This window comes from Labeo rohita, chromosome 6 (genome assembly GCF_022985175.1).
Source record: "Labeo rohita strain BAU-BD-2019 chromosome 6, IGBB_LRoh.1.0, whole genome shotgun sequence".
NCBI lineage: Eukaryota > Metazoa > Chordata > Actinopteri > Cypriniformes > Cyprinidae > Labeo > Labeo rohita.
In genome coordinates, this window is record NC_066874.1 from 34,963,945 (window position 1) to 34,980,168 (window position 16,224).

Below are 16,224 nucleotides of genomic sequence, written 5' to 3' on the forward strand. Positions count from 1 at the left end.
TAAGGCAGTACTGTTATAAAAACAAAACAAAGAAAAAAGTATACACAAATACAGTTTCTTTAAGAAAATTACTATAAATTTACTAAAGTAAAAGTGTAGTATACTTTGTAATACTTTAGTAGTAATCCTTTGCCATTTTTATTTATCTATTTCTCTTTTTCTAGATTTTGAAATAGGAAACGTTCGATAAGTGAGATCTCTGATTGAAGTCCTTGAAAATCAAAAAGTAGTGCTTGAAAAGTCCTTGAAAGTTCTGGAATTAAATTTTACAGTATCTGTATGAACCCTGTATAAAGGAAAAAACTGATGTGAAAATGTGTTCACCAGTCAAGCTTTTTGCACTCACATATACCAGTAATTAAATTATTTCAACATTGTTTATTATAATGTAAAGAGAAAAGCTAATGTTTTTCAATAAGGCTTCAGTAGTGGACTGTATTTAATGCTTTAATTAACAGTGAGCAGTACATTTGTTACAGAATTTATTAATCTTTGGTAGCAATAGTTAATAAAAATACTTATTATTAATGTTAGCTCAGGTTCATTAATATTAACACTTTTGATTTTGATAACATATGTTGAAATGAATATTAAATGTTAAATGCTTTTTAAGTTTACACTGGAATGATTAGCACATTCATACTGTAGCATTGTGTCCTTCATTCTGATTGGCTGATTTGTTCCAGGTGTTGATTAATGCTGCATTCACATCATGCTGGAGTTTTTTGGAGATGGAATTTTAAGGGCTTCTGCTGTTTGAGCGCTGTGATGTGTCTGTTTCAACCATTAGAGGTAAACGGGTGTCAGCCTCTTCATGTATTATTTTTATACTTAATTATTTATAATTATTTATACGTAAGTATTTATTGAGGCGTATAGTGGTAAGTTAATGTAGTGATGACGTTCTGCTGTCATTATGTTGCACATGCAAGTTGCAACATTGAGTGTTGCTATAGAAACTCTCTTATTTCTGAGGATTGTAAGTTTCAGAAAATCCATTATGACGTGAATGTGGTCTATAGTTAGACAGCAGGTGATCACATCCGTGCTCAAATTCAGATCAACGGCACAGATGCAAGCGTGATGCTGATTTTATACAAGTGTTCGATATACAAGACGTTCTTATTGAGTAACGTACAGTACGTGACTCGGAGCGTCCTGTAATCACTGATCTGAGTCACTGAACACTGATAGAAAGAGTGAAAAGTCCCAGCGCTGTCAGTTAATCAGACTGGAGAACCGTAACTAACAGATGATTTATAAAACTGCACAGCTGTGAAGTATTTCTGGATTTGAGCATCACATAACACAATCTTTCCAAACCGTTTCACTTAATGAAGCTTCATAGAGTTAAACAGCTGAACACAACAAATGAACCCGAAAAACAAGGACACACGTCAAACAAATGGATCAAAATGATTTTGACTTTGTTTTTACCCCTTTCTGAAATAACCTATGATAGGAGCTGACAGCTTTCTACAATATTTGATAACTGGAGAAAGAAACAAGATTTGTTTTCTTTAATGTTTTTGAAAAAAAAAAAAAAAGTCTCTGTTTATTTGATCAAAAGTGCAGTAAAAAGTATGAAATATTATTTCAATTTAAAACAGCTGTTTTCTATGTGAATATCTGTTAAAATGTAATTGATTTCTGTGATGCACAGCTGAATTTTTTCAGCATCATTACTCCAGTCTTCAGTGTCACATGATCCTTCAGAAATCATTCTAATATGCTGATTTGCTGCTCAACAAACATTTCTGATTATTAGCAATGTTGCGCTGCCCAATATTTTTGCGGAAACCATCAAACATTTTATTTTTCAGGATTCACAGATGAATAGAAAGTTTAAAAGAACAGCATTTATTTGAAATAGAAATCTTTTGTAACATTATAAATGTCCTTACTGTCACTTTTGGTCAATTTAATGCAGCCTTGATAAGTAAAAAGTAGTAAAAAAAAACAAAAAAACATTTAAGCACATAAAGCATGAGTTACTTGTACTTTTACCATGTTATTACTGTACTGCCATGATGCACATCCAAAAACAAACATGGCATTACCACAATAGATTTCTGATTGATGATTGTGATGACGATGGTTTGCGGTCAGCAGTGAATGTCAGCTGTGCGAGCGTCTCTGGTAGTTCAGATTCGGACAGGTGCAGCTGCTGGAATTCTCTAAATAAACACACAGATCTGCTGCTGACTGAATCCACCAACTGTTGTGTGTGTTTGGGAACGGCCGTCGCTCCCGCGGGTCATCTGAACTAGAGCTAACGCACTACAACCAGCATTACCACCCGCTTTGAGGATCAGTTCCACACGGGGTCCACTGGTGAAAATCTGAACCCGGAGTCCTGCTGAAGGTAAGAGATCATCACTGATTTCCCACGTAGGAGGAGACGTTCTCGCAACGTTCCCTAAAAGTTCTCTAAAGGTGACGAATGTCCCTAACCTTTACAGGACATTGGAGACGTTCCTAAAACGTCCTCTTTTGGTTACGAAAGTGCTGGTACTCAATGTTCGTTATACGACTTTAGGGGCACGTTCCATTTTGGTTATTTTTTGGTCACATAAGAACGTTACAAAGATGACATTTGGGACATTAACAGAACGTTCTCACATGGTCCTCTTTTAGTCATATAATAACGTTCACAGTACGACTTTAGGAGGACGTTATTGGTTATTCTGTGGTCACATAACAACATTACAAAGAGGACATTTAGGACGTTAACACACTGAAAAAATGTTTTCATTCATCCAGTTAAAAAAATTAGATTGAAAAAATGTTTTCATTCATCCAATTACAGAAATTTAGGGTAATGGTTCACATCTATATTTTATAACTTGAGCCAATGAAAAATAAATAAATTGCACTAAACAAAATTTCTATGAAAATTATTTTATAAAACCTGGCACGAAAGTATATTTTTCTTGTCAATTAATTTAAATTCTAGTTTTGATCTAAACAAAAAGATATAGATTTAATCAAAACAAAAATTCCCATTTAAGAAATAATTTATTAAAACAATTTATAATTACTACAACTGACTTCCAGTCACAGCCTTAGATGAAATCAACTGAAATAAAAGATTAAATCTCTGAAAATCTCAGCAGAGGAGGATTAAACAACTCCACAAACAGCATCAGCAGCTTCACTCATTACTAACCAGTTTGACTTAACTTCTGTCATATGTCTAAAAAAAGTTTTTATTGAAAACAGAGGTTTAGTGTTGAATGGTTTGTTTGAAGTCACCATTAATGTGGTCATTGTATGCTTTAGTTGTGCTCTTGACCCTTGACTTTTTAATATTAGCTTTTCTTTGGCTGTTGTAACTCTGTGTTTGCAAAACACATTTGTTACGGTAAAAAAAAGCCAAAAAAAAATATGATCAGGTAGTGCTGGCTGGTTATTAACAGTAACGTAGTCATGTACTGGCCTGACACGCTGATCTCTCTCAAATCTAAACCTATGAGCATTTGACTGTAAAAATAACTTTACATTGTTGATAAAAGTAACGATTTAATTTGAACATCGGTTCTGTTTAACCACACACAATCATCAAGAATCAGCATATGAAGCTCAATGATGGTGACAATAAATAAGCTTCATGCTGCAGTGCATTCTGGGAACTCCAATCAAAACTCAATAATGGCTCCCAGAATGCATTGCAACATGAATAAATTATGCACCTGAATTGTCTTAGTATTTTTTTTATGTTTACTATTTGCTTTAATTTTTGCTATTTGTGTTGCAACTTATTAGTAGCTTGTTTTTTATGATGTTCAAAGATCTGTTTATCTGAATATTTTGTTGATTGTCACCATTGTTGAGATTCTTACGCCGATTCTTCATGTCTATGTGTGCCACAAATCAATGCTTTTTGTGCACAAAACAAATGTTCACATGGTCAAAAGCACAGTCAGTACACTGATAAGCTACTGTAGTAAACAATGCAACAATCAATGAGTCAAGCCACTATATAAAGGTTTCACCAGCATCAAGAGGCCAATATTACCTGATTGCATTTTATCTTAGTTTGCTCTGCTATTATAATGTGCGTTCTCAACACAGGATTGCAGCAGCAAAAGAAAAAAAAAAATAACATATATTTTACGTCAACAACCAAGTGACCAACTAAAGCAAACACTATTCACCAAAATGGTAACCTTCAAATGTAATTCACTAAAACTGTGAAAATAAACCTCTGTTAATTCTCAGTAAGAACTTCTGCATGACAAATAAAGTCAAACTGTTTGTGGAGTTTAATCCTCCTTTGCTGAGATCTTAAGAAATGTAATGTCTTTTATTTCAGTTGATTTCGTCTGTGACTGGATGTCAGTTGCAGTAATTCTAAATAATTTATAATCTTATTTCTTAAATGAGAAATTTTGTTTTGATTAAATCTATATCTTTTTATTTTGATCAAAACTAGAATTTAAATTAATTGACTTTCTTCAACAAGAAAAATATACTTTCATGCCAGGTTTAATAAAACAGTTTTCATAGAAATATTGTTTAGTGCAAATTATTTATTTTTCATTGGCTCAAGTTATAAAATATAGATCAGAACCATTAACGCCCTGAATGTTCTGTGAATGTCCTCTAAATAACATCCCCTAACCCTTTAAAGAACTCCACATCATGACCGTCTCGGAACGTCCTGGGAACGTTACTAGGTGACGTCCTTGACACCAGCGTGGACGTTCTGACAAAGTTTGGGGGACGTCACATTTCCAAATAAAATATGGTCCTCTAAACGTCCCAAGAATGTCATGAATGTTCTGTAAAGGTTTTCCAAATAACGTCCCCCAAACCTTTAAAGAACTCCACATCGTGACCGTTTCAGAACGTTATGGGGACGTCCTTGACACCAGTGGGGACGTTCTGAGGACGTTCTGGGAACGTAAAATTTCTAGCGGGGTTAACTCCAGCAGCAGTCCACACACCACAATCAACCACTTACTCTGACCAAAGTGAATTATAGAAAGAGAGATCCAGGTATAAATGTCTTCCACCTTGCTAAAGTATGTTTTATTTTGTCTTCATGAACTGAGAAGAGTGTTTGAGCTGCCACGATTGTGTTGTTTTGCTAAGATGTTTGCTGATCTAAACTAGTGGTATGAATTGGTAGGAATGTATGTTAAACAAAAACTAAAAAAAACAGTATTTGCTTCTAAACTGAATAGCAGGTTCATTAAGAATCAGATTCATTTTTTAATTCCATAATAAATAAACAAGCTTTGATGTTAACTAGAAATAAACACTGCCGCTCAAAGGTTTGGGATCAGTAAGACTTGTAATGTTTTTTTTTTAAAGAAGTCTCTTATGCTCGTCAAGGCTGCATTTATTTGATCAAAAATACAGAAACAAATGCAAAATGATATTACAATATAAGATAATGGTTTGTATTTAAATATACTTTAAAATATAATTTGTTGAATTTTCATCAGCTGATTTATTATCAGTGTTGAAAACAGTTTAACATTTTTTTGAACCTGTGATACTTTTGTTCAGGATTCTTTGATCATTTATTTAAAGTAGAAAGGTTTTCTAACAATATACACTACTGTTCAAACGTTTAGGGTCAGTACATTTTTATTCTTTCTTTTTTTGAAAGAAATTAATACTTTTAATCACCAAGGATGTAAAATTAATAAAAAGTGATAGCAGGGATTTACATTGTTAGAAAACATTTATATTTAGAATAAATGCTGCTCTTTTTAACTTGTTATTCATCAAAGAATCCTGGAAAAAAGAATCACAGGTTCCCAAAAAAATATTTGTCAACACAACTGTTTCCAACATTGATAATTCTAATAATAAATCAGTATATTAGAATGATTTCTGTAGGATCATGTGACACTTAAGACTGGAGAAACAGCTCATGAAAATTCAGCTTTGCATCACAGGAATAAATAATATTTAAAAGTATATTAAAATAAAAACCATTATTTTATATTTAATGGTTTATAAGAACATTTTGTAATATTACAGTTTTTTTTTCCTGTATTTTTGTTGATAAATGAAGCCTTGATGCACAGAAGAGACTTCTTTAAAAAACATTAGAAGTCTTACTGATCCCAAACTTTTGAGCAGCAGTGTACATTAATGTGCTTATTTGATGTTTTTTGCTAGAAAATAATGACCATACGGATACAGTAGTCAACATTTGGATTGGATTAAAACCTTTAATCAAAGTTGTCCTAAAACCAAGACAATTTGATTTGAAAACTTTAATGAAAAGTTTTGATCCACTTCAAATGTTGACTAGTCAAGTCAAGTCACCTTTATTTATATACCGCCTTTAACAATACAGAATTGTGACAAGGCGGCTGTACAGTATTAAATAGGAAACAGTACATCAACAATGCCAAAGGCAACATTAAACACTCACATTATAGGTAAAGGTAGTTAATCAAAAACAATAAAATAAAATGCAATATTGTGTTAAGAGAAAGTTTTTTCTTTACTTTTTCTTTAGAAAGTTTGTATTTACTTTGACCTCCTGTGAAGGACAAACTTTCTGAAGGTCAAGCACTTCTGCCAAAAAAAAAAAAAAAATGCATTTTCCATTTAGCAGCCTCCTGACAATAAATTATGCTGGATGGACTCATTACCATGCCCTTTTTTTTTTGCATTCTTTAATTAGGATTGTTTAATGTTATTTTTCTTTCCTTTGTAACACCAAAAAAGTGTTGATTTTCTATTTTCTCATTTGTGTCTTATTATTTATTTATTTTTAAATATTATTAAATCTCTCTCTCTCTCTCTCTTTTTTTTTTAGGGTAAAAATACAAATGTGTTATTGATGTAAATGTCTTGAACAGTGGCTTGTGTTTGTTCTCTTTAGTTCCCTCTGCTGGTTGATCAGAGATCTGCAGGCATTCGCTGTGAGGATGATGATGATGAGCCAGTATGATGCGTATGTCACGCTCCTCTTCCTCACTCGCTCCTCTTGCAGTTTTTCCACTGTCACTTGAATATAAGAAAGTTTTAAAATGTGTTCACCAGTCTTGGAAAAAAGTCATGGAAATGCAGAATAAATACTGTTCATCTGCTGATGTGTGAGAGTCACTGAGCTGATAATGTCACTGCCTAATAACTCCCTCCTATGAGATGCAAAGTAGTTTCTTCATCAATCTATAATCTCTCATGTGTCTTATGAACGTTTCCATCAGCTCCGTCTCTGCTGTTTTCCAGACTGGATGACAAGGACTCGCTGGACATCCATGACAATCCTCCGGCCCCGGATAACGTGGTCAAAGAGGAGGACAATACCGTAGGTTCTGATGTCACCATCACAAAATACAACCTGACGTCCAGCCTTGGATGTGTGAACAACCGGCACTGAGACCTAAATTCAAGACACATTTGAACTGCATTTCAACAGATTTAAAGTAAACTAGATACAAAAGTTTGTCAAGACAAGCTTTGAAATTGGCCTGAGAAAGTTTGAAAAGATTTTAAAAGTTTTAAGTTTGATGGTTTTCAGTCTGAAACAGATTAGATAATAGTTAAAAGTAGTTTTAAAGCTTAAACCTTAAATGTTTTGAAGGCAATATAGTCAGATAGATGGATGGGTAGATTCCATCATGTTTCTAGCATGATTAGCACATTACTAGCATGCTTATAGCATGATTGGCAAGTTATTAGCTTGTTGCTACCATGATTAGCATGTTTCTAACATGATTAGCATATTGCTAGTATGGTTCTAGCATGATTAGCAAGTTACTAGTATGTTATTAGCATATTTCTTTGAGCATATTACTAGCATGTTTTTTGCATGATTAGCAAGTTACTAACGTTAACATGTTTCTAGCATGATTCATGTTGCTAGTCTGTTTTTTGCATGATTAGCAAGTTGCTAGCATGTTGTTAGCATCTTTCTAATGTGATTAGCACATTGCTAGCATGTTTCTAGCATGATTATCAAATTTCTGCATGTTGTTAGCATGTTTTAACATTATTAGCAAGTTACTAGCATGTTGTTAGCATGTTTAACATGTTTAACTTGATTAACACATTGCTAGCATGTTTCTAGCATGATTATCACATTTCTGCATGTTGTTAGCATGTTGTTAGCATTACCAAGTTACTAGCATGTTGTTAGCATGTTGGCATATTGCTAGCATGTTTCTAGCATGATTAGCAAGTTACTAATGTTAACATGTTTTAACACGATTAACATATTTCTAGCATGATTCGCATGTTGCTAGTCTGTTTATAGCATGATTAGCAAGTTGCTAGCATGATTAGCATGTTGTTAGCATGTTTCTAGCATGATTAGCAAGTTACTAATGTTAACATGTTTTAACACGATTAACATATTTCTAGCATGATTCGCATGTTGCTAGTCTGTTTATAGCATGATTAGCAAGTTGCTAGCATGATTCGCATGTTGCTAGTCTGTTTCTAGCATGATTATCAAATTTCTGCATGTTTTTAGCATATTTTAACATTATTAGCAAATTACTAGCATGTTGTTAGCATGTTTAACATGATTAACATATTGCTAACATGTTTCTAGCATGATTAGCAAGTTACTAGCATGTTGTTAACATGATTAGCTTGTTATTAGCATGTTTCTAGCATGATTAGCACATTTCTGCATGTTGTTAGCATGTTTTAGCATTAGCAAGTTACTAGCATGTTATTACCATGTTTTTAACATGATTAGCAAGTTACTAGCATGTTGTTAGCATGTTTTAGCATTAGCAAGTTACTAGCATGTTGCTATCATGATTAGCATGTTATTAGCATGATTAGCCAGTTACTAGCATGTTGCTATCATGATTAGCATGTTATTAGCATGATTAGCCAGTTACTAGCATGTTGCTATCATGATTAACAAGTTACTAGCATGATTAGCCAGTTACTAGCATGTTGCTATCATGATTAGCAAGTTATTAGCATGATTAGCCAGTTACTAGCATGTTGCTATCATGATTAGCAAGTTACTACCAAGTTGCTATCATGATTAGCAAGTTACTAGCATGTTGCTATCATGATTAGCATGTTATTAGCATGATTAGCCAGTTACTAGCATGTTGCTATCATGATTAGCAAGTTACTAGCATGTTGCTATCATGATTAGCATGTTATTAGCATGATTAGCCAGTTACTAGCATGTTGCTATCATGATTAGCAAGTTACTAGCATGTTGCTATCATGATTAGCATGTTATTAGCATGATTAGCCAGTTACTAGCATGTTGCTATCATGATTAGCATGTTATTAGCATGATTAGCCAGTTACTAGCATGTTTCTAGCATGTTTTTAACATGAGTGGTAAGCTACTAGCATGATTGTAGTTGCTAGGTTTGGCTCGAGAGATAGATTAGAAATATTAGAAATAATCAATAGATAATAGAGTTAACGCTGTAGAAGGAGTTCGAGTTGATCGTTTTAGTCTCAGTAGAAGAGTAATGAGTTTAAAAAGCATTTCTAGCGTAACTAGAAATGTAATTCATGATTTTTACATGAATTACATTCACATTGTCCTTCAGCAGGTTGTGTCGTGCACCAACATCTGTGCGTGTGTGTTTTCCTTCTCCTTCAGGTGTATTTCATCTATGATGAGGAGGTGGAGGAGGAGGAGAAGGAGGAACCGCCGCCTCCAGAGCCGCTCCGACCCGTCAACGACAGGCCGCACAAGTTTAAAGACCATTACTGCAAGAAGCTGAAGTTCTGCGACGTGTGCGCGCGGATGATCGTGCGTGAGTTCGACGGTCAAACGATGCTCGCGCGTTTCGCTCTCACGGTTATAAATCTCGCTTTTGTCTCTCTGTGTCTTCTAGTCAATAATAAATTTGCTCTGAGGTGCAAAAACTGCAAGACCAACATCCATCATCAGTGTCAGAGCTACGTGGAGTTTCAGAGGTGCTTCGGCAAGATTGTGAGCGACTCCTGATGTTCTTCTGCGCTATAATGACTGTTAATGAATGCATTTGTGGTTTGCCCTTCAAAATCTGTCAATGCAGTAGACCGTATGCACTTAGTGAAGCAATAACTTGTGTAATTTAGCTTGTTTTAATTGTGTTTGGACGTATTATTTCATATATTTCAGCCTCCAGGTTTCAGACGGGCGTACAGTTCTCCGCTCTACAGCAGTCAGCAGAACGCCACCGTCAAGGAGCTGCTTCCGTTCTGTGAGTCTCAGTCACGTGATTTCGTTACGGGCCTCATTATTTAAAGCAGAATGCGCAAACTTTGCTGCGTCTGCAGAAAGACTTGCAGATACTCTTTCCTGAAGATTCACTCGCTCTAACGAGGAGAAGATCAACTCTGTTCATTATTTCATTACAATGAGGTTTCCAGCAACTTTAGACATACTAACTCAATTTTACGTCACACATCTGCTTTTCTGTAGACTGTGACTGTAGTGATATTGCTGTTATTTACATTAATTATTTGTGTTTGTTAAACTTTTTTTGTTAATGTAATTCTGTGTCTTTCCACTCTTTTAAATTAGTTGATGCCCAAAGAAAAAGAATGATTTATTTTGCACAATACAATACAATACAATATAATATAATATAATATAATGTAATGTAATAGTAGTAGCCACCAAATGTATATTATTATTTATAATAATTATTATGTAATTATATTAAAAACAATAAAATATGCAATATAGTAATAAAAACTATATAATAATACAAAAACATTACAATTATAATAATCTGGATATCATTATTATAATCTAAAATGTGTTAAATTATACAAAATATAACAAAATATAATAAGATAATAAAACATAGTAATAAGTAAATATTAAATATTTAATTATTATTATTATTATTATTATTATTATTAAAAATAATATAATCATCACCCAATGTCTAATATTAGTATATAATAATAATAATAATAATAATAATAATAGTATACAATAATAGTCAAATATGCAATATAATAACAATAATAATAATAATAATATGTATGTCATTATTATTATTTATAATAATTGGTATATAATTATATTAAGAACATTAAAATATGCAATATAATAATAATAATAATTATATAATAATACAAAAAACATTAAAATAATAATAATCTGAATATTATTATCTAAAATATAAAATCTAATAATACAAAATATAAGATAATACATATAGTAATAAGTAAATATTAAATATTTAACTTTTATTATTATTATTATTATTATTATTAATCACCCAATGTCTATTATTATTTATAATAATTAGTATATAATAAGTCAAATATGCAATATAATAACAATAATAATAATAATCTGTATATCATTATTATTTTTATTCATTATAATAATTAGTATAAAATTATATAAAATGCAATATAGTAATAATAGCTATATAATAATACAGAAACATGGATATTATTATCTAAAATGTATTAAAATATACCAAATCTAACAAAATATAATTAGATAATAGTACATAATAATAAGTAAATATTAAATATTTAACTTTTATTATTATTAATAATAATAACAACAATAATAAATGAATATATACGTATTTAATAATAATAATTTGTATGTAAATTTTTTTTTTTATTATTATTGTTGTTGTTGTTGCAATGCTCAGCTGTAAGTGAAGTTTTTCTGTGTCTGCAGCTCAGACGAATCGCACTGATCCGGTGTACGAGACGCTGCGTATCGGTGTCATCATGGCCAACAAGGAGCGCAAGAAAGCGTCTGAAGACAAGAAGAACGTGAGCACAAAAAAAACACATTCATATGTTTATATGAACAATGAACACATGTTCTTCTTCACGTTATTTTCTGCCCCATTTTTCCAGATGATGATGATGATGATGGAGGAAGAGGAGACTCAGCCGAAAGCAGAGGAAGGTGCTGAAGAGGAAGGTACAGAACCATTGATTATGATTTTAAGTGAAATACACTCATGTTTACATGTTCCGTTCAGCTGAGTTCAACTATAGTTAACTGTAAATGTTGAACAGAGAACATGTAGATCAAGTTCTTCCACTTAAAGCAGATGTTTCTCATCTTTATTCTCTGTCCAGCAAAAGAAGGAGAAAAGACAGACAAAGCAGCAGCAGAAGACAAGGTCAGAGATCAGCAGATGATGATGATGATGATGGTGGTAACGTGATGGGCCTGATGACAAGGTTTTCTTCTCTTTTGTGTGTTTTGTTTCAGAGTAAGAAGCCTCAGCCGGGTAAACTGGGCGTTTTCTCTCAGTCTCATTATTATCTGGCTCTGTATCGCTTCAAAGCCATCGAGAAGGACGACCTGGACGTGCAGTGAGTCTCATCTAGCTCATCTATATCTATACACATCATCATCTGTCGGCTGTGTATGATTGACGACACAATCACAACCTGTCTGTGTTTTTGTCAATCCGTCTCTGTGTTTGTGTCCGTCAGTCCAGGAGATCGAATCACCGTGATCGATGATTCTAACGAGGAGTGGTGGAGAGTGAGTGATTCACTGATTCACTGAATCAAACATACACTGCAGTCACGCTTAGAAATATAGAAAACATCACAGCAAGTATCAGTGATTAATGTCAGTCCATATGTACAAGTTTTGGGTTAGTAAGTTTTAAAGAAGTCTCTTCTGTTCACAAGCTGCAGTTATTTGATCAAAAATACAGTAAATTTAGTGAAATATTATTAGAATCTAAAGTAGCTGTGAAATGTTGAATATGTGTTGAAATGTAATTTATTTCTGTGATCAAAGCTGAATTTTCAGCATCATTACTCCAGTCTTCAGTGTCACATGATTCTTCAGAAATCATTCTAATATACTGATTTGCTGCTCAACAAACATTTCGGATTATTATCAGTGTTGAAAACAATGTTTTTGTGGAAACTGTCATACATTTTATTTTTTTTTAGGATTCACAAATGATTGAAAGTTCAAAAGAAAAGCATTTATTTGAAATGTTTTGTAACATTATAAATGTCTTTGATGTCACATTGCTGTTTAATGCGTCCTTAATGAGTGTTTCATTTTATTTAAAAAAAAAAAAAAAAAATCATCCAAACTTTTTAACAGTAGAGTATAAATGTTAAAAACTACATGTCTGGACGTTTCAAATAATTTCAACATTAAAGACATGACTAAATACTATTTAAATCCATAATTCAGGGAAAGATTGGGGATCGATCAGGATTTGTTCCGGCCAACTACATCATCCGTGTTCGTTCAGGAGAGACAGTTTACAAAGTGACACGATCCTTCGTCGGAAACAGAGAAATGGGACAAATTACACTGAAAAAAGACCAGGTACACAAAACACACACACAATATATTCAATGCGCTTTTTGTATTATTTATTCAATACTATAATGCACTATTTATTAAAAGTTGAATTTTAGTTTTTATTTTATAGTTTCAATTATCATTTTAATTTTATAGTAATTTCATGCACTTTCGTCATCTTTATTTATTTTTTTTAATATTTTTATTTTTTATTATAATTTTATTTATTTTTTATTATATTTTTGATTAGTTTTAATTTATCATTTATATATATTATTTATTTATATTATTTATATATATATATATATGGGTCAATAATGTGACACCTAAATTTTCTGTCCGATTGCATTTTTTCCAGTTAAAAATTGGTTTTAAAATGCATTAAAAAAATGTCATGTATATGAAGTACTTTGTATGTATGGACCCACTTTAACTTTTCAAAGAAATGCTTGCAGTTAATGTCATGTGCTGCACTTTTCACACATCTCTTTAAATAGATTTTTAATGATATAAGGGCTTTAGATCATTTGGAGCAACGACTCATCATGTGGTGCAACCAATAATAGGAATAACTGTATTAAAATAAAAATAAAATATCTAATTTCTGTGGTTGACATATGAATCACTGGTACAGCTTGCTTAAGTGAATGGTATTATTTACAAAAACTCAAATGCAAATACTTTGTTTCTAAACACTTTATTTACTGAGAACATCTAAGAAAATGTTAAGCCTGTTAAGGAAATGAATTCATTTCAATATAAATCGTGGTCACACCACATGACATTTTTTAAGACTATGGCCAATTCATCATATAATTTTAGATTTCAGTTAACAAAACACTTTTTGGTAACACTTTATTTTAGTGTTGTTATTACATGTTACAGTACATATACTTACTGTAGTAATAACAGTAAATTATGCATGCAGTAATTACATGTAACTAACCTAAACCAGTGTTGTTAATTAATATTACCCAGTATTTAAATAAAGTGTAACAAATTCTTAATAAAACACTGGTTACATTATTGATTCGGTTATTAGATTATTCAGAACACACATGAATCCAGTTCTGTCATGTTCACATACTGTATCACTTTGATGAGCGCAGGAAGTGAATATTCATAGTCTGTTTCATCCTTTTGTCCTGGTTTGCACAGATTGTGGTGAAGAAGGGTGATGAGGTGAACGGATATCTGAAGGTCAGCACCGGACGCAAACTCGGCTTCTTCCCCGCTGACATCTTACAGGAGATCTGAGTGTGTGTGTGTGTGTGTGTGTTTGCTCTGAGAAAAATCTGAAATATAGAAACAGTATGTGAGTTTTGGAGTTTAAAGCAGCATATTTCTGCTTTAGTTGTGATGATGTGAAGAGACTGTGTCATAAATAAGACATTATTAAACTCTGGTGCAGACGTCTCCTCTGTCTGTCTGTCTGCTGTCAGCGTCTCAGTCGTGTCTTTATAAGTATGTGTGGCGGCGCGCGGCTGTCAGCGGCGGCGAGGACGGCACAGGTACCCGCTAAGCTTCAGCGCTCGCATGATCGGCCAACAGCAGCCCCCGTCAGATACGGGTCACTTCCTGTGGATGGCAGACGTCACGCGCGGAGGACGGGGCCGCGCTGACATCAGATCGGCCGTGTCACAGTTCACTCCTGACCTCTGTCAGCCGCAGACGCCTAGTGGAGCTCAAACAGAGGAAAACAGAGACAGAGGAGACGTGGACGGACCCGAACGCACCGTCGGCGTATGATCAACGCTAAACACGTTCAGTCCTGATCAATTCTGCTGCTGATTTAGGTGATTAGAGGCGAGGAGTGATCACTGTCTCAGAGTTTTTCCTTTTTATTTCTTACAAGAGATAGATGGAGAGATGGATGGATGGATAGATGATAGATAGATAGATAGATAGGGGATGGGTGGATGGATAGATAGAAGTTGGATAGATATACAACTGGATGGATGGATGGATAAATAGATAGATAGATAGATAGGGGATGGATGGATGGATAGAAGATGGATAGATATATAGAAGATAGATAGATAGACAGATAGATGGATGGATAGACGGGATGGATGGATGGATAGAAGATGGATAGATATACAACTGGATGGATAGACAGAAGATGGATGGATGGATAGATAGATGGATGGATAGATGGATAGATGGATAGATAGATAGGGGATGGGTGGATGGATAGATAGAAGTTGGATAGATATACAACTGGATGGATAGATAGATAGATAGATAGATAGACAACTGGATGGATGGATAGATGGATGGATGGATGGATGGATAGACAGAAGATGGATGGATAGACGGATAGATAGATGGATAGATGGATAGATAGATAGGATGGATGGGTGGACAGAAGATGGATGGATAAATGGATAGATAGATAGATAGATAGATAGATAGATAGATAGATAGATAGATAGGATGATGGATGGATGGATGGATAGATGGATAGATATACAACTGGATGGATAGATAGAAGATGGATGGATAGACGGATAGATAGATGGATAGACGGATAGATGGATAGATGGATAGATAGATAGGGGATGGGTGGATGGATGGATAGAAGTTGGATAGATATACAACTGGATGGATGGATGGATAGATAGATAGATAGATAGATAGATAGATAGATAGATAGATAGATAGATAGATAGATAGATAGATAGATAGATAGGGATGGATGGATAGATGGATAGATATACAACTGGATGGATGGATAGATAGATAGATAGATAGATAGATAGATAGATAGATAGATAGATAGAGAGGGATGGATGGATGATAGAAGATGGATAGATATACAACTGGATGGATAGACAGAAGATGGATGGATAGACAGATAGATAGATGGATAGATGGATAGATAGATAGATAGATAGATAGATAGACAACTGGATGGATGGATAGATGGATGGATGGATGGATAGACAGAAGATGGATGGATAGATGGATAGATAGATGGATAGATGGATAGATAGATAGAGGAT

General features: G+C 33.5%; 1 protein-coding gene across 3 annotated transcripts; it reads left to right on the plus strand.

Annotated features, from left to right (window-relative positions):
* Nucleotides 1–562: 562 nt before the first annotated feature.
* On the plus strand, nucleotides 563–14,586 carry LOC127167057 (SH3 and cysteine-rich domain-containing protein 3-like). 3 transcript variants are annotated; one of them, XM_051112875.1, is made up of 14 exons: nucleotides 563–792; nucleotides 2,194–2,365; nucleotides 6,854–6,925; nucleotides 7,204–7,282; nucleotides 9,563–9,719; nucleotides 9,801–9,898; nucleotides 10,070–10,151; nucleotides 11,603–11,700; nucleotides 11,788–11,854; nucleotides 12,016–12,059; nucleotides 12,152–12,255; nucleotides 12,379–12,430; nucleotides 13,106–13,243; nucleotides 14,378–14,586. In XM_051112875.1, exons 3-14 carry the CDS (start codon nucleotides 6,900–6,902, stop codon nucleotides 14,474–14,476), a joined length of 1,044 nt encoding a protein of 347 aa, XP_050968832.1. In that variant the 5' UTR covers nucleotides 563–792; nucleotides 2,194–2,365; nucleotides 6,854–6,899; the 3' UTR covers nucleotides 14,477–14,586. The 3 variants fall into 3 exon arrangements, with proteins under 3 accessions (XP_050968832.1, XP_050968830.1, XP_050968831.1); XM_051112873.1 differs by having other exon boundaries at nucleotides 9,563–9,898; XM_051112874.1 differs by lacking the exon at nucleotides 563–792 and having other exon boundaries at nucleotides 1,624–2,365; nucleotides 9,563–9,898.
* The last annotated feature ends 1,638 nt before the right edge of the window (nucleotides 14,587–16,224 follow it).

Coding starts and splice junctions, on each gene's coding strand:
- LOC127167057 (XM_051112873.1), top strand. CDS start 6,900: ATGATGATGATGAGCCAGTATGATGC. Junction 7,283..9,562: donor TCAAAGAGGAGGACAATACC/GTAGGTTCTGAT, acceptor CTTCTCCTTCAG/GTGTATTTCATCTATGATGA. Junction 11,855..12,015: donor GGAAGGTGCTGAAGAGGAAG/GTACAGAACCAT, acceptor TTCTCTGTCCAG/CAAAAGAAGGAGAAAAGACA.